The 26,362-nt window shown below is 34.4% G+C and overlaps 1 protein-coding gene across 20 annotated transcripts; it reads left to right on the forward strand.

The window, feature by feature from the left end:
* ZC3H11A (zinc finger CCCH-type containing 11A) lies at nt 1-26,362 on the forward strand. Of its 20 annotated transcripts, none has more exons than XM_026715658.2 (19): nt 1-467; nt 2,130-2,193; nt 4,142-4,505; nt 6,206-6,408; nt 7,663-7,782; nt 10,580-10,703; nt 11,723-11,914; nt 13,259-13,381; nt 13,528-13,608; nt 14,329-14,418; nt 14,872-14,934; nt 16,101-16,196; nt 16,731-16,796; nt 17,308-17,805; nt 19,724-19,797; nt 20,821-21,130; nt 21,972-22,141; nt 22,427-22,491; nt 24,127-26,362. In XM_026715658.2, the coding sequence occupies exons 4-19, from the start codon at nt 6,355-6,357 to the stop codon at nt 24,386-24,388; spliced, it is 2,388 nt and encodes a 795-aa protein (XP_026571443.1). In that variant the 5' UTR covers nt 1-467; nt 2,130-2,193; nt 4,142-4,505; nt 6,206-6,354; the 3' UTR covers nt 24,389-26,362. The 20 variants fall into 20 exon arrangements, with proteins under 20 accessions (XP_026571443.1, XP_087785614.1, XP_087785617.1 ...); XM_087929488.1 differs by having other exon boundaries at nt 1-182; XM_087929491.1 differs by having other exon boundaries at nt 1-182; nt 4,455-4,505.

Raw genomic sequence — 26,362 nt, forward strand, 5'->3', positions numbered from 1 at the left:
AGAAGAGGGCAGCGTTAACGGCGACGACGGGGAGTTTAATCTTCGCCTTTCAGAGAAACGGTCGAAGCGCGGTGCTGCGGGAACCGAGAGTTTGCTGTCGTGGTCGTCGTCACATTCTCGGGGTTCGGTAAAGTCCCTGCGCATGGGTGACAAAGACCTGGGTCCCCTCCCCTGTGTCCGATGTAAGGCCAGCGGCTTCCTTGCGTATAATTTATGGAATTCTTTTTCGTCAGGGACGCCTTCCTCTCTAGGCCCCGGAGTCTGGGCCTCGGCCTATGCTTATTTCCGGCTTTTCCTGAGCTCTGCTTTACGTTCTCGCCTTAACTTTCCGTTTAACGCCCATTTCCTAATTTCTGCAAACGGTCTTTTGATGTTTTATTGATTTATTAATTTAATTTGAATCTCTTCTCCCGCTCCCCAGCCCAGCCCGCCTGGAAACCCACCCCCCTTTTTTTTACATTTTTTAGGTAAGCGGTACAGCATTACCACTGTATTCCTAGGCCAGCCCCTTCCTTTTAATCTTTCTTTGGTTAAATAATTGTTTTTAACCCCATTCCTTAGTCCTTTAAGGGTTTGGAGGGAAAAACAACTAGCAAACATTGTGAATTTGGGAGTTTAAAAATTCCTTACCTGATTATTTATAGGCAGTGCTTGTTTAATAATCATATTTTTTAACAAAAATAGAATAGTGCTTATTGTAATAGAGACATTGGAGATTTGCTAGAATAGCAAGGTTAATATTAGGATAATTATACTTCCACAAGATGTCATTTCACTAGTGATGTCCTTTGATTGCAAGATGTTTTGCATTTAGGAAGTAATTAGTATTATACCTACTAGGTTTGTTTTTTTAAAAAAAAAGTTTTTCTAGGATACAGTAATTATAGTGGATTAGAAAATGCAGTTCTTTCTAGAATGCAGTTTGGCACAAAGAGACCCAAAACAGTTTATTAATCTAATAGAAAGTAGTATTTTATTAGCGTTTGCTGTAGGTTAACAGATTTATTTCCTGTATTATTTTTTTTTAAAAATCCTTTCAACCCACCACCCACATATGCATAAACAGAGTAGTACACTTTATCTGACTTTCTTCCTCAATGTGAGTTTGATGCCTGGTAGCTACAGGAACAGATCCATGCAGGGTTTTTTGCCGACTGTGTGAAAGTATTTTATCATTGCCTTCTGTAGCAGTGTAAGTGCAGCAAACTGGAGACTGCAGAGCTGTTATAAAAGAAAGCTGGGCCATATCTGGAAGAACTTTCTTTTATAAGAAGTAATATGGTAAAATCGTATTGTTGGAATTGCTTGTTTCTTAAATGAAGTTTTCCATGCTTGATATTTAGTTAGCAAGTGCACAGTGGCATTAGATTAGCTACAAGGGTATATAAAAAGAAAATGCTGGCTATCACTGGATAGCCTCTGTCTAAACAAAAAAGCTGTGACAAAACAAGCAAAATGTGTAGTCCTGAACATGATGACCTATTTTGCCTGTTTTCCTGGCATATAGAACACACCATCAACAGGAATTGCATTCTAGAAGGGCAGTGTGCTGTAACATATAAGGCAGATTCTATAGAATTTTAAAAGCTATCTAATATGTAATATCAAGCACTTTTGTGAGCCAGAGTGGACTTTACTTAATATTTGTATTGGTAGTGATTAAAAAAGCCTGTAATGTAGTTACAGGGCAAAGAATCTTCATTTTATTCTGAATTTACATTTTATTTTCTATGTTATTTCATCAGTTGAAAGCTTAAGTGTGAAAATATGCCTATTTTATAGGCTGTCTCTTATAGAATAAAAAGGTAGAATACAAAAGGAATTTATAAGTGATTAGTGCTATCCTTGTATATGTGCCTTGTTCAGCCCTTTGAGATGGTTAGATATTTCTGATCAGTCTATTGCTCTTCTCTCCAAGACCTGCAAAAAGGCTTTCATAGCAAGCATACATTAAAGGTAGTGTTTGATATATGCAAACATTATTGTAATCAAATCTCCCCCATCAAAACGCTGTTAAGATTTGCTGCCCTTGGCAAGTGTAGTAGTTGAGGAAAGACTTAATTAGTTGCAACAATTATGAAAGCATAAAAACAACGTACATTGATAAATACTGTCCTGTATATTGGTAGGGATAGCTGAGAAATTGGATACCAGTACTTTCAAGACAACAAATCTCTCCACTCAAGACATAAGGTCAGATCATATTTTCACAGTTTTGATTAAATTTTACTTAGAGCTTTGGCAGTTATGTAAATTAGTGCTGTGAAATGGCAAGTTAATTAGCAGAATGATAGCTCTAATTTTGGCTGTTTTGAACAGTTTAAAATGTAGCTGAAAATATTCCCTATAGAGTATTTACTGTTAGGCACAAAGGATCAGGACTGTATGTCAAGCCTATAGGCTCAAGCCTATATAAAAGAATCTAATCAACTAAAGTCGGTATTAAATTGACATCAGATAATGGTCAATGGAATTCAAGAGGGATTGGACTTTGCCCGTTAGTGGCAACGTCTTTAAGCTGATGACATGCTTAATTCTACTCCTCAGCTCTGCATTCTCTTCGATATTTACAGCTTAAAAGAATTGTGTAAACATACGGTAGAAACATCCTGTGTCATCTGGACATGCGAATTGTTGATATTTCATAGTCAAGTGGAGCAACTTGAAATGAGCAGAAAAATTAGAATCTGGGAGCTTCTGCCTTTAGATTATTCACTTTATATTGCTAGAAATAGCAGTTCCCCTCCAGAATGTTAATGGCCCTCTTTAGGATTTTGTACCAACCAAACTAAAAATTACTCAGCTAAAAATGCAATTTAAATACAGAAATTGACTTCCCTGCTGTCAAAGATACAAATTTATTTTTGCAGTAAGAAATAATTGTTTTCACATTCTTTAAAACAGTTGGATTTTAATGCAGCAGTGGGACAGTTCAATAGTTCTGGCTTAATCCACAGGGTAACAAGTCATTTGTTACCCAAGTTGGAAAGATGGTATGTTCTTAAATTACTTGCAACAAATGGTATGCAAAATGCTTGGGATATGTACTAAATGGACAGGTACCATAATACTTTTCCCCAAATTATTCAGTGTATATGAAAATGAAATGCTCCTAACATTATTTTAATTTTGCTTGTTATGGTGCACCTAAACTTTGTGCACCTAAAGGACAACTTTTTCTACCATTTAAAGACAGTTAAATCTATTGTTTTTAAAATATACATATTTTGTTTAAAATAGAATGATTATGGAAATAATAATATGTATTTGACAGAACCTTTTTCCTTCATTCAGATTTTTCCATCTGGAGCACTAGTATCATTTTGTGGCAGCAAGACAAGTTTATGCATAAAAAAAGAAATGCAAATAAAAGCAATTTTACAGATGCTGTTTCTTAAATTCCTATTGTTGAATTTCAACACAGACAATATATTTTTTTAAAAAAACATCTCTCTACTCTTTTAGAGTTTGGGAAATATCATACTATGAATATCCAAAGGCAAATTATTTTGTCTGGAGTAAAACTTTCCAACTTACTATTCTACATTCATTAAAATTACATATGCAAAATTATATTTGGAAAGAATAAATTCTGATTTACACACCTTATTTGCTGTGTGACTGTAAAAACATTGTTAGGATGTTAGCTCAGTGACATCCTTTCAATCTTATTGCTGACAAGCAGCACCTTTTTTTTTCAGGGAAATGTTGCACTGACAACAAGAGAACAAAATAAAATTATTTTAAAAAATGAATAGGTTGGACATAAAATGCTTTATTTTCTTAATGTTATTCTGCCAAATATATTGCTTTGCAGTTGCAAATAATACTATACAAAAGATTTACCCATTTAATCTAAAAAATGTCACAAGGCACATGTATGTGTAAGGTTTGACATGCAGTATGAATATATCTATGTTTGTACTGTATGATAAACTATTCATCTAAAAATTTAATTACATGGAAGTTTGATTTGTTGAAATGCAGATTATTAATACTGCTCTTGCTTATACATTTTTACATGTATAAACACATAATATGCAACTTTATGTGTATATATACATGTCTGACTTTATAGCTACTTTATTTTTACTATGCAGTTAATAAAGATCGGGGAAGATTTTTTTCTTTTTTTCAATAGGTGAAGAGATCTTGAAGACCAGAAATTGAAACATTGTGTTTTAATTAAAAAAAAAAAAATACTGGCTGTGGAAGACGGATCTTCTTTGCAGCTGGTTTGAAACAGAAGTTCCTCTTTAAATGAACTATTTATTTTGAAGAGGCAATTAACCACTGTTTCCAGCTTCCCTGGCTATTCAAATGGACTTACTTACTCCAATAGTTTTAATTCACCCTTTATCTGAATTTTGAATTTGTGTCCTTGGCAATGTGAGGAAGAAAAGTCTTTATATCCCGTTGCTATTTTATGGATTGAGTGTTGATTCGACCTACAGGAGAAAAATAACTGGAAGTATTTGAAGATAGTATTTGCTGGTCATACCAAGGTATTTGTCTGTATTGTTGAAAAATCTGTGTTTTAATAATATTTTTCTTAACCATATTATTTTAAAATATTTCATTATTGTATAGATTTATATGGCTAGAAGTTGACATGACTCTGAGCTGCCAACAGTCAATAAAATAGCTACAATGATATTAAAGACAAATTGGAAAACATGGAGCAAAGCCCAAATAATACATTAAATGCATTCATTATTCATAAGAGGACTACTGTTGGCAAAGAGCCAGTCCTTAATGCCTTACAGAACACTAAGCAAGCTTGTGTCAGGTTTCCAAGTGATGAAATCCATTTTAAAAGAATAAAACAAAGTCCATCTTCCAAGACAATTTCTTTTATTTAGGAAAGCATCAAATTGTCAAAGTCCATGGTAATTCCGGATCTGACACAACCTAGCATTACCCCACAATATTAGAAGTTAGAAACAACCCCCAAAAGTCACATTCTCCAATAGAAGTAATTCAACATTGCTTGATGTCATAAATCTCCACCTCAAGGGGCCTGAGCAGAACAGCTTGTTTTTCCATGGGAAGAAGAATACCTAGTCTAAACAACTCTATCTCTACTCCTCCCCCTTTAGGAATGTGACAAGCCCAAAACTCTTCCCCCCATGACTGCCACAGAGAAAGTAAGAAAATATATACTGAGCCTAACTAAAATGGCTACACATATGTCAATTTCGAGCTTGACAGCCTGCCCATCAATTTTGGGCTTGACAGCTTACTTGTTCCATAGGGTAGGTGGTATAACAAGAGGCTTTAGATGATATTGCTTAATTGAAGGCTCCCGGAGAATGCTCATCCTGCTGGACCTTATGAAACAAGCAGACGCAACAAGGTCATCTCACAAATAAACCAATCCTATCACATGACAGGTTTTACAAGTAGTCTTTGACTGTCATTTATCAATTGTTCAAAGTTATGACAGATCTCCCCAGGCTAACTTACGATCCAGGTTTGAAATTTCAACAGCCATACCTCTCCCATCTTGGGATTATATTTTGGATGTGTCTAGCAGTAATTTACAGTAATTTTATTTTTTCACGTGACCATATTTATATTTGCAGACAATGAATTCACTTAGCAACCAGTGTTCACTTTACAATCACCACATACGCTTAACAACTGCCACATGAAGATGTCACATGAATTGCTTAGCGACCAACACAATTTACAACTCTAATTTCAAGCTCAGTTAAGGTTGTAAGCTAAGAGCTACTTGTATAGGTGATAATTAGTATCCTGACTTGCATTTGGGTATTATCACATTGTAAGTCATTTAGAGTTTATAATTAGGGTGTATACGTCAGTCCTTCAAAATAAGCAGTCAAGTAGATACCATAAGGGTTCCAGGAATGCTTCATCACAGTTGTAAGGCATCTTGCAAATCTATCTCTGCCCAATCATATTCAACAAAATTAAAATTGGGTTATTTTGAGTTTCTCATGTTTCCTTCCATCTCTGAACTGTGTAATCTTTTCTCCAAGTCTCCCTTAGTAGCTTCTTCATATCTTCCCCAAGATAAGCTTTAAATTTATGTATACCTATAAATGCATGTAATAACTTGACTCCTTTAAAAAAAAAAAAAAAAAGTACATATTAGAGTTAAATTTTTATGGAAACTGTTGTTTCTATCAAATGTAATATTTTCAGTGATATTTAAATATTTTGTTCATTTATTTTTCAGGATTATATTTTAAAGAAGATATTGCTAAATCTGGTATAGAAGATTGTGCCATTTTAAACATCGTTGTGATTAACCATCACTGAAAAATAACAAAATTGTATTCAGCCATTTGTTTCTACACTTTAAGCTTGAAGGAAATTAATTTGAATATGTCTAACAAAGGAGATGATTGTTATTTCTATTTCTACTCTACTTGTACAAAGGTATTTTTCATGGCAGTTGAGCCTTCTAAGCATATTTGTGCTATTTCGTGTGTAACTCAATAACTGCACCATATTCAATTTAACAACCTGCCTATTAATTTTAGTGAATTTCTTGATGTAGTTATGGAAGATATGTACAATGTTTATGTATAGAAAATGCAAAAATAAGTTAATAGAATTTGATTTTATTAGGCAAATATATAATTGACATGTCTCATTTATTATATTTTGGGTATGGTTATTCACATAGTACCAGTAAAGAGCTGATACAACGATCAGCTTTTTTGGATTCTTTATACTCATACAAGTATTACATTATTTTCTAAACCGTTTATATATTCATATATCCACAGTATGGATAAATGGAAAATTTCTCAATTGTTCTTTATTTTTTTAGTTTGCCATTCCAGAACTGGGGAAGGGGCATCAGAAGAACTAACCCTGCTTCTGGAGCAAGTGAAGTGGAGATACCCACTTTCACATTGCATGCTTTTGTAGTACAAAATGGAACTTTATAGCCAATTCAGTAAACCATTCTCCCATAAAAATGAATGAATGGTTGCTATTCATTGCAGCATTGAAGGCTGGAGTTGCTTTTCACATTTTGAATCATGACTCTTAGGATGTGAAATTATTGCCATCCATCGTATTATTATAGCTGTCTTTATGCTATAAAGAATATTGTTCTTAAATGTAACTATGTATATTTGATTGCTCAACGGGATAGGTTTAATTTGATTTAACTTGATTATTTCAATCATAATAATAATTTAAATAATTCATTTGCTAGTCAGGAAAATTCTATTCTCGCCATTTAGAATACATTTGCTTTTTTCTTGTTTTATATAGCCTATAATTTTTTTCCTTGTTTTTTCATTTTTATAAGTACATAGCATGTTCTCTCTCTCACGCACGCACATGCACGCACACGTGTTTGTACATGCACACACACACAGAGAGTGTCAGGTTTGTATATATTGAGACAATGATAAGCTTTTGGGCATTTGGCCTCGGCACTACCATTTGAAATGAAACACTCAAGATGTAAGCAAAGTGAAGCTTGTGAAGTATTGGCACGTTTCTCAAATTCCTTGAATTAAAGCTGAAATCCCTTACTCACATCTGAGTGTTTTATTTCAAAGTCAGTGTAAGTCTTGCAGGGAGATCAGCTGAGGGAGAGGTTCTATGATATAAGTCTATTTACATGGTGTTGGATTTCACCCATAGATTTTAATCATTCACTCTCTACCATAGGGGGATAATTGCCCTTTTCGTCACTGTGAAGCTGCCCTTGGAAACGAAACTGTGTGTGTGCTCTGGCAGGAAGGTCGATGCTTCAGGAGTATTTGCCGCTTTAGACACATGGAGATTGATGTAAGTATTTATATAACAGCACAATAAAGCAGTACATTTAATCTGATGGCATTTGGGAGGAAAATATACACTGTTGAAAGTAAATAGATTACAGTACTTTAGTTATGGCCTTTCATAGGGTATTCCCAGACCATCAGTATAAATGATGTTGCACATGTACATATAATGTTACAGTTTACCATGGATCAGAGCTTCAAAACATCTTTCTAGATAAATTTGAAGTTGGAAAAGTGTCTTTGTTAAATGTTTTAACAGTCTAAATTGGAAGAGGCTATAATCTCTTTAATTGCAGGTTTATAATATACAATTATTGTATTTACAGGGGCAAAGGTCTGTAAATCATTCTGCCTGTTTTCCCATTGTTTTCTCTCCTTCATGGAGAGAAAAATTAAAAGTGTAAATGTAGAATAGTTAAATGATGAAAATGGTCTATATTTGGAAAAAAGATGAACTATGAAGGAGTATCAGAGCTTATCACAATACAAGCAGACCTTCAAAAGTTTCAGCAAAGGAGGTCTGGAATGTAAGACCAATTAGACAGTCCATCAGATGCCATATTTTGACCCTTAGTTTCTTCTTTTTCATTCATCACAAGATTTTAAAAAATCTTTTAAAATTAATTTATCAATACATTTAAAATTTTATCTGAGCTGTATTTTTTCTGTTTTTTATAAACAAATTTTATACATATATTTGAAATAAATATATAGAGAGTATATATTTGAAATAAAGCAATGTAATTTATAAGTTATAACAAATTTGTTATATTAGATAACAGATTTATTTGTAAAAGATACTAAAAATTGTATATTTCCATTTGTACAAGATTTATTGATTTTTCAAAGTTAAAAAAAATCATATTCCTTGAAATGTTAAGTGCCTAATTATATTGGAGGATGTAGTTGATAATTAGACCTAGAAAAATTTTTATTTGGCAAACTGACATAAATTCTAATCTATTAAGAGAGAGGTGAAAATGGTTATATACGATCCAGTATAAGCAGCTGTATTTATATACTGTATGTTTGTGTGTGTTGAGTATTTTCCTTGTTACATCTCCATTCAAAAAAACTTCTGAATTGTGATATACTTTTAGGAGATGTGAGTGGTTGTGACCTGAACATCCTTAGAGGACTACCACATGCTGTCCTCTGAGTCTGCCTGTTTTGATTAAAATTGTCTGAATGCGCAGAAGGAAACTGATTTTTTTAAAAAATTAGGTAATATAATGATATTTTGTGTTAAAATGTCATATTCAGATGCTTTTTTGTAAAGACCATGTTAACTGATAGCATCTTGATGATGTTGCCTGAATGGCTCAAGCCTTGTTTATATGGCTGTCCAACTTGAAAAGCATGACTCAGGGAAGCTTATAAGAAATACCTCATCTCCCCAGTAAACAATGAACAATAATAATTGGCTTCTTGATTCACATACATACATACATACATACATACTCCTAATGGAAACGTATTCATCTTAATCAGCCCCAGTGCTTGGAGGAATAACCATGCTTTTAATGCCTTTCTAAAGATTAGCAGGGTCAGGTTCAATTGAAAATTTAGGGATGATTATTATAGGCATTATTACTGACCCCCTTTACTTGGCACTATTTTAAGAAAAGGACTTAAAGCATGTTCACTGTATTAGAGTGAGTAAGATATGCAGATATTATTAGGGAGCTTATCCATAGATAATATAGAAGCTGATGAGGAACTAGTGCATCTTGTTATGTGTGCATACTGAGGTGTGCCCATAACTATCTGCACCATTGCATTCTGGACCAACTGCAGCTTCCAGTTTTCAAGGACAAACCGATCTCTCAACCCAACTCAACTGACAGAGTTAATATGAGGAAAACTGGAGGAGGTAGAAGTATTAGAATGTTCACTGCCTTAAGGGCTTTATAAATTTATTTATTATTTAGTATGTCACATAATACATGGACTAGCAATATATATTAACATTTCACCTAGATTAATACAACACCATAAAATAGAAATGTTAAAAACATCTATGTTCAAATATGAATGTCTGGGCCATTTAACCACTGAAGCACAGCATCATTTATATTAAAAAAATCAGATACTGGACTAGTATGTGCCCTCAGCTTACAGTTGGTCACAATGTAATCTACAGTTTGACAAGGACTCCACAGTCACACTGAGGGGAAGTTACTATGCCTCGTTTATACAGAGAGACCTGGTAGATCCTGTGTCACGTGTGAATCCTATTCAAGATTGTCCATTGCTGACATGGTAGTTCAAAGCCTGGCACCTTTTTGTGGGGTCCTTTATATGTCTAGTGACTTCCAAAAATAACTTTTTATAGTTATTTATAAAAATAATAAAGATTGGATGAAATAAAAATAAATACACAAATAAATAAATAAGCAAATAGTGTATAATAATAATCTAGTCTAGAGGTGACTAAGGCAGTGACAACAGGCAGGAAAAGTGGATAATGCAAAGTAGTATAATAGTTGCCACATGCTCTTTGTATAATTCTGTATATCCAGGAGAATCCCCAAATTCTGTTATATGTCTGTGTGGAATTACATAGTACTATTCAGAGCCAAAGTTGAAAATCTCCAGTTCCAAGATGTAGATCCAAAACTCATAGCTACTCAGTTTTCCCTATGTATCCACTAGCAACAAGCAATGTGCCTTCTGGTAAACAGTATTACTTGTATTGGGGTTTTTTGTATCATCTAAATGCACTGCATGTGCTACTTTCTTAATTCTGTAAACTTGCAGGCTCTTCTGTATATAATTAATAACTTGTGATTTGTCTTCAGAAAAAGCGCAGCGAAATACCATGCTATTGGGAGAATCAGCCATTGGGCTGTCAGAAATTGAACTGTGCTTTTCACCACAACAAGGGACGTTTTGTGGATGGGCTTTTCTTACCTCCAAGCAAGAGTAAGTTAAATGTTTTTCCTTGGAAAATTGTGGTAATTTAATCTAAATACAAACTTTCTTGCATTCTATTGTCAGAGTGTGTATACCTCTATAAATATAATAACAAAAACTATTCTGGACTCATTAAGAGTATAACACCCCACCGAATCAGTTATTATTCATAATAATTACCGGTTCCACGTTAACAAATGGTTTATAATCCAGTGGAAGAGATCCAGGCTTTTGTTGCTTATGTGACAGCAACTTCATCAGTTGAACTTTTTCTGTTGAAAGTTTCATATTTGATTCAGATAACTTCGTATCATATACACAAAGAAAACGTCTATGCCAGTCTCTTTGGGAGTAAACTTCTTTTTACAAAATGCAGTACAAGAATAAGAAGTAGTAAGCAGGGTAAGAAGTAAGTAGTAAGCAAAATGGGTGGACAAGAAAAGAAAATGTAATTGCATCTAGTTTATACTACTACCATTTTCTTTATTGTATTTTATTTTTAATTTATTTTTCACATTTCTGAACCACCATCTGCCTCAAAGAAGGAATATTTGAGGTGTACATAAAATGTTAAAATATAAACATTAGCTATAAAAGTTCAAACTTTAAGAAGGGGTAAGACTTGCAACGATCTGCTGGCTTCCCATTAACTTTCTGGGAAAGTTGGCACAGAAGATTGCAAATGGCCATCACATTATTACAGGATGCTTGGCAACTTGTGACCCATTGGCCAAATGCCTAACTGTAGAAGGGTGGTACAATGTTCTACAATGGCCAGAAGTGCTTTACACAGGCCATAAAGCATTGTTTCTGAGTCCATTGTAACTTTGAATGATCATTAAATGACTGTCATGAGCTGTATATATTGACCCTGTATATATTATGAGTAATGGACTGAATTCAAGCATTGCTATTCTTTGAGTAGAATTGTTGAAATCATGGAATTTATGTCAGTTATTACTACTAGATTTTAATGAATGAGTTTGACCAAACTAAATGGATTATTTGATGTTGTTTTATTGTTTAAGCTGTTCTTCTAAATGTGCCTGAGTCTCCAGAAGAGGAGATGAAGACTGCGCAACAAAGCAAGCTTTCTGTTCAGTCCAACCCATCACCTCAGTTGCGTGGGGTGATGAAGGTGGAAAATTCTGAAAATGTTCCCAGTCCCACACATCCACCGGTTGTTATTAATGCAGCAGATGATGATGAAGATGATGATGGTGAGCTAAGTGTGATTTGTTCAACCTAACATAATTTTAAATTAAAGGGAGAATGAGTATAGCAGATAAAATCTAAAATGAAGATACTGTTTTCTTGGACCATTTGCTTGGACCAATTTTTCCCCAAACTCATCAAATCAAACTTTTAATTTAAGAAAGATCTTACCTTTTACAAAGAGGAAATCCAGAGATGTTAGCTAGAATTCCCAAATGATTTTAATGGTTGCTTCAGTTGAAGCTTCATCCGGACAAGGTGTTGTTTTTGCTCTCCATGTCATCATATATATTCAGTCACTTCTGTAATTGAACTGCATTGTTAAAGTTGAGGAGGAGAAAAGATGTAAAGCCCAGGTGAGCGCTATAGCACATTGGCAAATGGCATCTCAGTTATTGCCAGATATCATTGTCTCTGCTTCTGTTAAAAAGGCAACAATACTTCTTTAACAGCTCAAGGATTTGGATCAGTTTAAATCTGGTTGATGAGATTCCTTGCTGAGGATTAGGTACTTCTTTCATTGTTCACTAGGCAATAGGATAATATTCCCACCCCCCAAACCACTTAAAAAGTGAGATGCATTTGCATGTAAAGTTAAACATGAATCTCAGCCACTTGTTCTGTATTTTCATATGAAAACTGGAATCTATTATTGTTGCAATAATAATCAGTTAATATATGTAGATTCAGGAAACCTTCATGGAATACTGAATACTTAGCAGTTTCCTTTTTTTTTAAAGAAAAGAATTGGAAACTATATAAAGTTCAATAAAAATTTTTTAGTAATGGTATTAGATTAGAATTGCATATCAGTGTGATCTTATAGTAATCAAATCAAATTATCACTTTAAAACCATTGTCAAAAATTAAGAATTAGCAAAGGAAATCAATATAAAAAAATCAGGAATATAGTGTAAACCCATGCACAAAATTTAAGTCCATTAATGATTCATAAATTCAGTATCAGACTTGTTTTTTAAATGTAGTTACTTTATTGATACCTATTTTTATAGCATGCCATTCTTCTAAAGAAGGTTTAAATATATCTTTTTAAATGCAGTCCGAAATTACATACTTAATAGTAAGTTATATAGTCTCATGATTTAGTATAAAACCCCAAGATATAGCTCAATAACCACCCTAACACGAATATAGAAAGTATACATTAAACATTTAGTTTAGTGTTAGGGCTACATATCATTTCTGTTAAGAAATTATGGATAGTAAATGAGTAGCACTCCTAGACACATTAAGATGGGCAACCTGCCGCTCTACTGATTTAAGATAAATAAACAGGATTAGATGAATAAACAGGATTAGAATTAAAGTAACATTAGTGTTCCTTTCAGATCAATTATCTGAAGAAGGTGATGAATCTAAAATGCCTACTCAACAACCACCTACAGAAAGTCCAAATGGATTGAGGATAATTTCTACTCGGAAATCAGTGACTAGTGCAAATCAAGATAAAGGTAAGAACAAAGTATGTAGTATTAAGATTATATTAATTTCCTCAATTATCTTAAATGTGGAAAATTTACTATCTTTTCAAATATTGTAAATGTTTGGTTTCTGGAATTTTATATATATTTTTCAATCAGATATCTGCATTTTTCAGATAAAAGTTTGAATTTTGGGATCAAAACTCTTGAAGAAATAAAATCAAAGAAAATGAAAGAAAAATCAAAGCAGCAAAATGGTTTGTTGATTTTATTTCTTTCATAGTGTCCTATCATGTCCTCTTTGATAATTTCTTGGAGAGTGTATTTGTGCATTGTTAAGAAGTCCATTGTGAAGATTTACTTAATTTTGTTTTAAGGTGTTGCTCCTGTATAATCTGATAACGCTAATACCTTACTTGGTTATTGCTTAAGGAAATGAAGAACATGACTGTAGTGTTATGTTTTCCTTTAGTTGTAATGATTTATAGGTTTAGTGACTAAGAATATAAAGTTCTGTTTCAGCTGCAAGCTCACCTGGTATTTTTTTATTCCATGATATATGCAGCATTGAGGTCTAGAAATGATATCTATCAACTACAAGTACAATTTGTTCTAAATGAACTTCATTGAATTCAGGTTTTTAAAGGGTTTTTTATGCCACCTTTATTGTTTTAATAAATAATTCAAGGTGGAGAAGATATCTAATACTTCTTCCTCCTCCTATTTTCCCCACAACTGTTAACTTATGAGGTGAGTTGGGCTAAGAAAGAGTGATTGACCCAAAGTCATCCAGCTGGCTTTCATGCTTAAGGAGGGACTATAACTCGCTTTCCTGATTTCTAGCCTGGTGTCTTAACCATTAGACCAAACTGGCTTTTAGTTGGGTTGCTTTCTTACAAAGCATGTAAACATAAGCTTCAAATCATAAATAATGGCTGCTGTGAAAGTTAACATAGCTTTCTTTTTGCTTTCTTCAGATATTCCTTCTGAAATGATTGCTCAACCAGGCCCAGAGAAAGAAAATGCACGGACTGTGGTCAGAACTGTAACTTTATCTACGAGGCAAGGTAAATCTGTCTTTACTTTTTATTTCATTTATTTTTATGTTATTTCTTCTAGCTGTGGAGTAACTAGAGTTCTGTTTTTTGTTGTTGATCAGGATTATATTTTTATATAGGAATTTAGGCATGATGGAACTTCATTTGACAGTATTTAAGATTTGCAACAAGACACAGGTCTGAAATTCATTAGTTATAAAATGGTCATTTAACAGAAATATGGCTGCAAAACTATCATGTTGTAATTAACTTTTTTCTTAAGAATGACTTCTATGGAGAAAATAACTTGGTTATTTTTTAGGTTTAATACTCTTCTAACTTCACTCTTTAATGCACACTAGCATTGCCATGAATAGATAAGTGCTATCTTAATTCATATTCCACGTAACTGAAGGGGTAATAGTTGTTTATGTTTGTAGTAGGAAAGCAAAAGTTAACTTTTCTTGTATTTTGCTGTCCTAGGTGAAGAGCCTCGGATTCGATTAACACTTGCAGAGAGATTGGGGAAAAGGAAGTCTCCCATGGGTAAGTAATCAGATGGGGTGGGGGGGGAAGGTACTACAGGTAATCCTTGACTTATCACCACAATTGAGCCAAATAGTTCTGTTGTTATGTGACACATTTGTTAAGTAAATTTTGCCTCATTGTATGACTTTTCTTACCATAGTTGTTAAGTGAATCAATGCAGATGTTAGGTTAGTGACATGGTTGTTAAGTGAATCTGGCTTCCCCATTAACATTGTCAGAAGATCACAAAAGGGACATGACCCAGGGACATCAACTGTCATAAATGTGAGTGAGTTGCCAAGCATTTGAATTTTGATCACATGCTCATGGGGATGCTATAGCGCAGGGGTGTCAGACTCTATTTCATTGAGGGCTGCATGGTCAGGGTTGTGTTTGACCTTGGAGTGGGGTGGAGGTTGTGGCCAGGGTGGGCATGGCCAGCTCAATGTCATTTGTGTCGGTGGCGCCTGTGGTGGCCTGAGTGCTTTGCCAGCAAAAACAGGCTCCTGAGCTCCGTTTTTGCCTGCGACTGCCTCTTCCAACCCTCTGCCAGCAAAAACAGAGCTCGGAGGGCCACCTGCAGCCCTCTTGAGCTCCATTTTCACGGGCAGAGGCACCGCGGGCCAGTCCTTCACTGGTTCCAAGGCAGTCCCATGGGCCAGATCTAAGCAACCTGCCGGGCCAGATCCGGCCCCCAGACCTTGAGTTTGATACCCTTGCTATAGCGCGGTCATAAGCGTGAAAAATATTCATGTCACTTTTTTCAGTGGTGTAACTTTGAATGGTCACTGAATGAACTGTTCTAAGTTGAGCTCTACCTGTACTGAAGGTCTGTTCCCCATACCATCATTTGTTGTATATCACAACCATGTTTCTTTTTATCTATGCATAGATGTACAAAGTTCAAGGAATGTATTCCCTTGATTTCTAGCACTTATTAAAAGCACAATGGATTTTTATTCTATCTTGACTAGAAATATTCAGTTAATCTATTTATTGCATTATGAAATTATTTTTATATGAAAGCTCACTGGGCTCATACCTACTGAAGGCAGATTACAGTATCGTCTAAGTAAATAAGGCCTATAATTTCAAGTAGTGACACATGTGTATAATGCATAAGTAGTAGAAATATTTGAATTTTTAAAAAATGAAACATAAATTTATTATCTTTTTACCATAAGGCACCGAGACTGGGATTCCATTAAAACGTAGCCTTGCTGATAGACTAGGGAAAAAAATGGATTCACTTGAAAATACAGAAAAAACACCAAAAAGAGGTATGGCTGTTCCATCAATAAAATATATTTTATTTATTTCAGGTATAGATTATATTTAGAAATAGATAATATTCAGCCTTAGAAGTGTTCTTAATGTTTGTTTATTTAATATATGTTTGGTGAAGAGAGTTGTGTTATGCTCCCCTTTTAGCTTTTCCTACAGTAACTAAATAACTTCAACATCTTCATAAGGCTACTTTTATTCTTAGAATAAGTAAATCATAATTACATAATGAGAAAGTCTCTGACCATTTTTCATGGATAAAATTTAATGTTTTAATTTTATGGAGAAAATATGTTTCTATAGCCTTCCAGAAAATAGTCACATTTTCTCTAAAACAACTCCAAAGTTATATATCGTATTTATTGTAGTAGTATGTGTACTTGAGGCTTCAATATATTAGGTGGGGTAATAGGTAAATGCATCATGCATGTAATGGTGCGTATAAATTGCAAGAAGCCATGTGTTTGATTCCCAAAAACTTTTTTTAAATGAAAAGTGACTATCACTGACTTTATCATTCTTGATTTCAGTTCAAGCTCCCAGGGCTCTTAAAGAAAGATTGGGATTAGCATCTGACCAAAGCAATATGGAAACAGGTACTAATTTTATTTTAATACAATAAAGCTTTCTTTCTATAGTGAATTTTTGCTCAGCTGAATCCTCTGCAAATTTGTTTAAAAAGCATCTTTATTGGACTGAATGTTATGCCTTGCTAATTGAATACTGAACTATAACCTAAACTTTTTAAAAAATAATCAGCATTGTATTATAAATTCCTTTTTTAAATTTTAGAAGTTCTCGTGTTTGCTGAAATGAAGAATTTTGTTCATCTATTTTTATCATATATTTAATATCTTACAATTTTTTATTTTGAGCTTTTAGGTCATTATATGAAAATCTGGCAAAGATTGAAAAGAACTATTTATATTTTTGAAGTACAAGCCACTTAAAGTGAAACAGAGAATAACAATAGTTTGTGTGTTTGTTTTTGTCTCAGTAAAACAATTGGGGAATACAACATTCTAGTGGGCAAAAAGTGTGAGATCTTAATGAAATTTTAAAATATAGTCCTGGTATAAGTTTTAATTATTTGTTTTGGTGATTCAGAGTCTTTTGCCAAACCAACTGGTGAAATCTATATTAAAACACTTGAAGAAATTCGCTTGGAGAAAACTAGCCAAAAAATGGGAGAAATGCACCCCAAACCCAACGTTGAAGTGGCTTGTATAACAAATCCCAATCCAGTGTCAAAACCTCCTACAGTACGGATCAAAACTTTTTCTGAAGTCTTGGCTGAGAAAAAACAAAGGCAAATGGAAGAGGAGCGAATAAAAACAGAAACAGAGACTGTGTCCAAACCAAAGCATGAGTGTGAACCTCGGAAAGAAGGGCTTCTGAGTACAGCTGTACCTAAAAGAAGAAAATTGGAAGAGTCTTCTGTCAAAACCAAGGACTTTAGGGAAGTTCATATCAAAACTCTGGAGGAAATCAAGCAGGAGAAAGCTCTCCGCATGCAGCAAGGTTTGGAGAGCACATCAAAGACACAGATACAATCTGAACGAACTATAACTGGGAGAAGAATGTTGCATGCTACAAAGCTGATAGGTATCAAACTTTCCTTGTTAAAGTCTTTAATTTTCTGAAGGATGCATTCAGAATGTATTCCTCCCAGTTTCATTTTGAAGCCAATTATATTGGAGACAGATAAATGTTCTTGGTCTGGATCTTAAAATACAGCAGTACCAAAACTCTTCATGTTATATGCTAGGTGCATTAGTACCACGCCAAAAATAAAGATGGAGGAAACTATCTCTTACTGTTCCTCAAATTGATCTCTGTATTTCAGAATTGAGAAGCAAAATAGGTTTAACAATTCCCAATCTCAGCCATGTCTATTTCATTTTGGAATTCCTTGCTTATTTTTTTAATGGCAAATCAAGTATTTACAATGATTTACATTAGTTCTGGAAGTAAAGGTATAGTAATTAAATACTTACATGTTTAGAAATTATTATATTCATTTACATTATCAGAACAGACTGATGATTGCCTTTTTTAAAAAGTCATGCTTTTGATTGTTTAACATACTAGAAAAATGCATTTCTGAGAAACTCACAGGTTAGAATTACCGACTACTAAAATCATACGATTTGATTTAAATATGATACAAAAATGATTGCCATGCAATCATGGTTTGTGATCTCTTCAGAATTATAAATAAAATATAGATAATTCTCAAGTGAGAGAATTATCTGTGCTTCATTTTAGTCTTATTAACAGATTTTGATTAAGCAAACAACATTGACAATAGTCTACTGTGGATTATATCAACAAATTCCATAAAATATCAGGATATTTATCCATCAAGTGCAGCTTAAACAAATGTATTCCTAAACATGCAAGTAAATTTATAACAATGTCTGAAAAAAAAAATCACATTTCAAAATAACCAGTCCAAAAGCCTGAGCTAATGTGACGTGACTAAAGTGAGTAATTCTGAACAAAACAGCCTCAAAAGATCCAGTTGAAGCGATTTAGTAGATGAGAGTGGTCCAAAATACCCCCAAGCTGAATGTGAGATCAAGCAACAAGTTAAAATAATTTATACTAAAAAAGTGACATCTTAAGATAGTTTTTCCAATAAACATAATGAATAGGGGTTCAGTGGATTCAATTGCGACAGTATTCAGTTTTGTATTTGTATTGTCTATTCAGAATCTCTTTATAAATACCAGCTATTTAAAGCTCAGATCATCTTGTATATCATAGTGTTTTATAATTATGGATAATTCTAAAGGTTTCCCAAACTTTCAGCACTCTACACAAAGGTGGGTAGAAAAATTCCAAAGTAATAATAATATGCTTCTTAGCTTCAAAACTTGGGAAAGTTAGTTGAAAAGTTCAGAGAAATTGCTTATTCTTCCATAGTGAGTTCTGTGCACTCTACAAGTCATATCATGCTATCCTGCCCCCATATCTCATTTGCAGACCTTCAGAACACTTGGATGGGAGTTTGGTAGCAAAACAGTACAGTTTTAGCAGCTCAGTTTGCAATTTTTAAAACATGGGAATTAATAGGGAGAATAATGACAATTTGCCTCCAAGAAGCCCATGTGTCCCATTTCCACCTATGAAAAGTTTCAAAAGGCAAAAAGCTGAAAACACTGGTCATAATGCTTTTAATGATATCTGTGACTACCTGCAACTTTCCAGAGGGATGGGGAACCTCTGCTGCCCTTGAGCATTCCAAAGCTTGGCACTGCCCTACGTTCTGGATTTGGAATGTATTATTTATTTATTTTATATATTTATTTAAAAATTTGTATTGTTGCCTATTCGCTCATAGCGACTCAGTTTACCTACAACACACAATGTAGAAAAAATGATTTTAAAAAACCCTCAATAACCCCCACTTCGGCAGCAGCACATGATTAAATAAGCCATTGTTATTCCAAACAATGTTATAGAAAACTGGTGGTGGCATTGTAGTTGTTTTAGAATTATCCCTATGATTTGTCAACAGCTCCTGAAAAGGAAGAAAAAACTCTGGTATTGAGGTCTTCTCCAAGAATTTCTATAGGAAAGATTGCTACAAAGGTGAGCTTCATTGTACTGTAAGAAGATAGCTTTTGTGAATGCACATTCCTTGTATCATCCTTTTATTTAGTATATTTGGAAACTATCATCTGGTATTTTAATTAGGGGGTATTTGACATGATAAAAGAGATATCATTCTCACTCTTCTGAGTTAATTAGATCCTATTGTCATGAATAATAACCAACAGTTGATGTTGCAGTATATTACAGATGGCAGGTGATGCTACGAAATAGACTACTGATTATAAAACAAAAATACTCTTAATGAAGATCAAATATTTAGTATAGAATTTTGTTCCATACAATTGTATTCATTCATCTGTTTTCGGAAACAGGATTTAAGTAGGAAATTATAATCAAGGTGATCTCCACTTCAGTTGCATTTCTTTCTGACTTTAGGCTTCCACCAAGAAGCGAAGCATGTGTATGGTCGCCATAGATCAGGAGTGTCAAACTCAATTTCATTGAGGGGCGCATCAGGGTTGTGTTTGACTTTGGGGGGCTGGGGTGGGCGTGGCCAGCTCAACGTCACTCATGTCAGGGGCGCCTATGGTGGCCTGAGCACTTTGCCAGAGAAGACGGGCTCCTGAGTTCCATTTTTGGCAGCAACAGCCTCTTGCAATCCTCTGCCAATGAAAATGGAGCTTGGGACGGCTGCATGCAGCTCTCCTGAGCTCTGTTTTCGCTGGCAGAGGCACTGCGGGCTGATCCTTCTCTGTTTCCAGAATGGCCCTGTGGGCCAGATCTAAACACCCCGCAGGCCAGCTCCAGCTCCCAGGCCTTGAGTTTGACACCCCTGCCATAGATTGTGCTTTTAAATAAATATAAAGATATATTTATTTTTTATAAAGTGCATAACACCAAAAATGTTGATTGAGAGATTCTGTCTGCCCTAAAGGCTGTAATAAAGATTTATATTTGATTTGGGTGGAGTGTTAAGAGCGTGTGCATTTTTAAAGGACTTACATTAATTGCTTATTGGACATTTGTTTTTTAAAAAGTATTTCTTTTGTATCTATGCAGCCTTTGAATGATAGTGTGAGTAATTCACATTCTAAAGTCTATGTGAAGAGCTTAGAAGAAATAAGGAAGGAGAAGCAACGGTTAAAGCAGCAGCAACAAGAGGAAAAGTCCCAGGAACTACAAGTGACTGTGCCACTTGTTGGGGAAGAAATAGCAGAAGGAAAAATGCCAGAAGTGACTACAAATTCTGAATCCTCAGTGACTATGGGGAAAACGCGTCCACTTTCCAAAAGATTGTTGGTGAGATCTCAGGAGGGAACATCAGAAGACCTGAGGCTTTGCCCGCAGGTTGCAGAACCAAGAACGAAGGGTAAAGTTTTCTTTCCAGAATACATCCTTGTTTTTAAATAGAAAACATTTCTGATCTGCAGGTTATACTTGAATATTTATCAAGTTCTTGAGCTAATGGCAAACTGTATAATTAATTTCTCTTCTTAATATGTTTTGGACTTAAGGAAAAATCAATAATAATGCTAGTTAGGTATCAGCAATTGCTTGGGAGATATTATCCCATGTTAGACCAATGGAAATAAGCACAGTATTGTTGAATGTGTTCTAGAAAATACATCTGGAACTTTCTTTTTCTATTTGTGGATCAGTTTATTCTGATTGTTTCAAGAATAGCATTGATAGTCCTATGGAAAGTAGAGCCATTATATATTGGATGATATCAATCTTTCCCACACTTCAATTTTGCTTCAGGTGTAACATCTTGTCCATACTGGTGGAACAAGGGTTCAACCATCTATATTATTAACAAACAAGAGCAAAATCTTCAGTTCTCAGAAATCATTATTATGTAAATTTCCCCTTTTCAGCATGCAGAATGCTGACTTCATGTTTCAACAATTATTTCTTCCCATTGAGAAGCTCTTCCTCTATGATGGGACATATCTAGTCCTACGTTCTCTGCAGAATACTATGGGTTTTTTTAATAATTCCTTTTTGTGTGGGAAGCACTGAAGTGTAGGAAGAATGCCTAGATAGTATTTTGTCATCACTATAGAAATGTAATTTTAAATATTTCCACACATTAAAATTTGGAATTGATTAAAATAGGTCTCTTCTAAGAAGTGTATTTCCAAACATCTTGTGCAACATTAACAGAGAGGTTACAACTCCATTCTCACTGGATTGCTTTTATATTTCAGCCAAACCCAAGATGAATGTGAAACCATCTGGAGTGAAACCCATTTCCCCAGCAAAACAGACACTGAAGCGAAAAATATCAGAGACTCATCCCTCTGTGGCTGCAGTGAAGCCCCTGAGTCCTATTGCAAGCACAGAAATGAAAAAGTTTGCTTCTGAAAACACAGCTCTGGTAAGAAAACAGATTCATGCTATTAGATTGTGCTACTCAAATTCTGAGATGACAAGGGCATTAGATTGTTTTAGATATACTTTTCTATCTTACAGGAGTAGCAATTTTATGAGATAGGAGAGAGGACTTTTACATCTAAACCTCTTCAGAGAGTTCTCTACTTATATTGATAGAATATGAATTATTTTGCATAAAAAAGAACAATGGAATGGAAGTCCAGGAATAAAATAACTGGTGATAGTGAACCTCAGAGAGTGAGTTTATTTTTTATTTTATTTTCCTTAGGGAAGCTCACCAGATCTTTCAAAGGACAATATAACTACAATGCCCAAGAAAGTGGATTATAACAGGTAATTATTATTTCTTTATAGCCATTTTGCACATGATTGGAATTTTCTCATACAGCAGCAGGACAAAATTGTATGTTTACTTGGCATAAATTGGATCATATGATATTTATGTTCTTTCTCTTCACATTTATAAGGAGCTATCTGGGTAATAGCCAATGAAAGCAGATTGAGGAAAAATTCTGTAAGAACCTTGAATATACTAGGTCTGAAAAATTTTAAGTACCTGGTTGCTAACTCTGAAAGTATTTGTCAAAGAAATATCTTTAATATGTTATAAACATATTTTTAAAATTCAAATATAAGTAACTAGCTAATAAGGTTTTCTCCTAGTGATTTCTGGCTAGTCTTGATAAAACAAAACTGAAATATTTCTTTAAATCTGGCTGTAGATTAGAAAGCATCATAAGCATCATGTGGATACTTCAAATTTCTTAAGTGAAATCTAACTGCTAATAGTTTTGAAGATGCAGTGTGAGTTTGCAGATAACAAAGTTTAAAAGGCAGAAATATTCTAAACCAGTTTGTAATTAATCTTGTAGGATTCCCAAGAGAACAGACCATGTATTTGTTTTTATAATAATTTGTAGGTTATCTCTGATTTAAAGCATTGGTAATATTTTGGTAGTTGTACAGTAACAAATAGACATCCTGTGCTATCCTAATTGTTTCACTTGGTATCTGTTTTTGCAGCTTAGCCCTCTATATTGAAGTAGAGACTTAAGACTAAGTCTACTAAAGAAATCTTATATTAAAGTAATTATATTAGACTTTCAAAGTGCTACAAGATGTTATGGTGTTTTTATTATATCTGATATGTCCATAGCAATCTAATCTTTTCTGTGTATTATATGCTGCTTAACTTAATATGAACATTTAAAAGCAAGCAATAGGCTATATAGTGGAAAAATATCAATACGAACTGTTTATTGCCAACATTGCAGTAATATCTAATGGCAGTTTTGTAGAATTATAGAGTTAGAAGATACATTAGAGATCATCTAGTCCAAACCTCTTCAGTGCAGAATTTGGTAGAGTATTTTTGACAGGTGCCATCTAGCCCACGGGTGTCAAACTCTCGGTATCACATTGCCATCATGTGACGCTTTGTGACATTTTCCCCCTTTGCGGAGCTGGGGTGGGTATGGCCTGCACATGATGTATCCAGCCCGCAAGCGGCCAGTTTGACACCACTGATCTAGCCTCTATTGGAAGACCTCCATCAAAACAGAATTCACTATCTTACGGGATAGCACGTTGTATCAGCTGACAGCTAATGTGCCAGAACGTTCTTCCTGATTTCTAGCCTGAATTACCTACTTGTAGATTTAACACATTGTTTGGCTCTAGGGCAATATAGATTAAGTCCAATCCCTCACTGCATGTTGTGAAATATAGGCCCTATTTTTTCCTGCTAGTCTGCACATCCTGGGCTTATTATATGGCCTAGATATTACTACAACATAATTTGTACTTTACCCACCTCTATTCTGCCTATAGTTAACTTGGTTAACTTGTCCATGGTTCCCCCCCCCACCATTTTACTTGAACTGAAAATCCTGCAAAGGTTTACACGCGATGTCTGTTTTCTACTTGCTGATGTATAATTGTTTTGTTTTTTCTCCCCTCTTCATGAAGCTCTGAACTGTATATTGAAAACCAGGTAACCTCCACATTGCAAGCAGAGGTCGCAAACCCAAGTTCTTCCCGTGCAGCAGGAGCAAAGACCCGCAGACTGAGCTCAACAGGACCTGGGAAGATTCAGTCTTCAGTTGAAGATGACTTTGATAAGCTGATTTGGGAAATCTCAGGAGGCAAATTGGAAGCAGAGATTGATTTAGATCCAGGAAAAGATGAGGATGAGCTCCTGCTTGAACTCTCTGAGATGATTGACAGTTGATTTGCTACACAGCTTCATTTTGAGAGAAAATAAAAACTACATGTTTTGTTGGATTACCCTTTCTCCTAGAAGAGTTATGACAAGTCTTAAAGCACACTTGAAACTGCTTGAAGAACTTGGCTGCATTACTTTGTTTTGAATTACCCTGCTGGTCAGAGATATGCCCCAACTATTGCTCATTTTAAATATTTTCAGAATGAAACCATGAACATTTCATCTAGAGAAGATCCAAGACCTACTCATAATTCTACATAGGAACTTTTTTTCATCATTATATTTTTTACTGAATTGTCATACCTATTTTTCAGCTGTGTGGCTCATAATTTATCTGTATTTCAGAGCTTCCTTTTGCTTTTGGGGGTTATTTTGCAGTTCGGAGTCACTTCTTGGGTTATGTAAATTTAAAAAAATCCTAAAAATGGCAGAACTATTTATAATGCAGAGGAAAGGAACATAAACTTGGACCAAGCCTACTACATGTGCAACTTCTATCCTTATACTGTTGAAAATGAAGCAACATTTATATAGAAGATGGAATAGCACATTTTACTCTCATCCCACTCATCTTGTGCCATTTTTCATTCATCTAGTATATAGAAATTCATGGGGAAAGTCATGCCCCCTTTCTAATTTATTCATTTGAGAGATAATTTAAAACTTGCCCTGAATGGAGAGTATGATGGCCTGTACTGCTGGCGCTACATGGGGCGTTTTAAGACAACCTTGGGACTGTTGTCCTCTGGCATCTTAAAACAGCTTGAGACATCTCTGCTGAGCTTCTGGTTCTTTAGTTGCTCACTTAACTGTTTTTCCCCGTAACATTATTTTCAACCACATGTCTACATTGTATTTTCTGAATTTTCTCATGGACTCAGCTATGGCCAAATGAAGATTTAGGAATATTGTGTATCCTGAAATTCTTGTATTTTGTATATTTTTTTCCATTCTTAATACTATTGTTTTTAATTAGTTTAATTATCCCAACCCTGCCAGTTACAATTTATGGTTAAGAAATAATGCAGGATGTGTTTTTTGTTTATATTCCTAGCCACGGGGGAGGGGGCAGTTGCTTGATTCTAATGTAAATGTATTAAGCTTTATAGGCAAGGGGGGGGGGGAGACGCAAAAAGACTTAAATTTTTTAAAAAGGCTATCCTGAATGAACTGTTTGTCTTCACATTGCTATCAAGACGTTGGAAATAATTCTTCAGCAAACTGAAGGGCGATAGGATTTTTAGCTGATTGTAAATGAAAACTAGCAGGTGTCTGACTGAGACTGAAAGAATTCTCCATGCTGTTGCAGGTGTTGTAGTTTGCTTAAGCAGAATCATCTCTTTGAGGTCGGTTTTCTTCCCTTTTCTCTCTTCTGCATAAGAGAAATCCACTGCGTTTTTGCATATTTTATTTTTTCCTGTACATATTTCTATTTAAATCATTGTATCTGAATCAGATGTTTAAACAGTTCAACAAAATAATTTGTGTTTTAAATAAAGCTAATGTAAGAAAAAATAAATTGTAAGTATTGTTCCTATATGATGGTAGAGAACATAAGTTAGTGAAACTTACTAGAGTAGGCTTAACTAGAATTTGGTAAATTGTAGTTCAACGCTGAGAATCCAGGCATTGGCATAGCATATTAAGTTTGATCTGAGTTGTCATCTTAAATCATGTTTGGTTATCTTGTTACATGAACACAATAATTTGTTAATCAGGATATAAGGTTCAATGTCATAGTGGTATAAAGGCTAACAATGGGGTGAGTTCTAGTGACAAAAAATATCAAGTGTGTCCTATGATAATTTTATTCTGCAGGTGTTAAACTACCATGCAATAACTATCTTGATATACTTTGAGCCTCCTTGTTAATCTATTTTTAACTTTAAAGTGCTTACTAAGTGAAAACGAAGTATTTTATGTGCAACTATATTTGCATAACTTTAACATAGTTAACGTAATACAAATTTTCTAGCTCTA

The sequence above is a fragment of the Pseudonaja textilis genome, chromosome 3 (assembly GCF_049901715.1).
Source record: "Pseudonaja textilis isolate UNSWEBS1 chromosome 3, rPseTex1.2, whole genome shotgun sequence".
NCBI classification, from domain to species: Eukaryota; Metazoa; Chordata; class Lepidosauria; order Squamata; family Elapidae; genus Pseudonaja; species Pseudonaja textilis.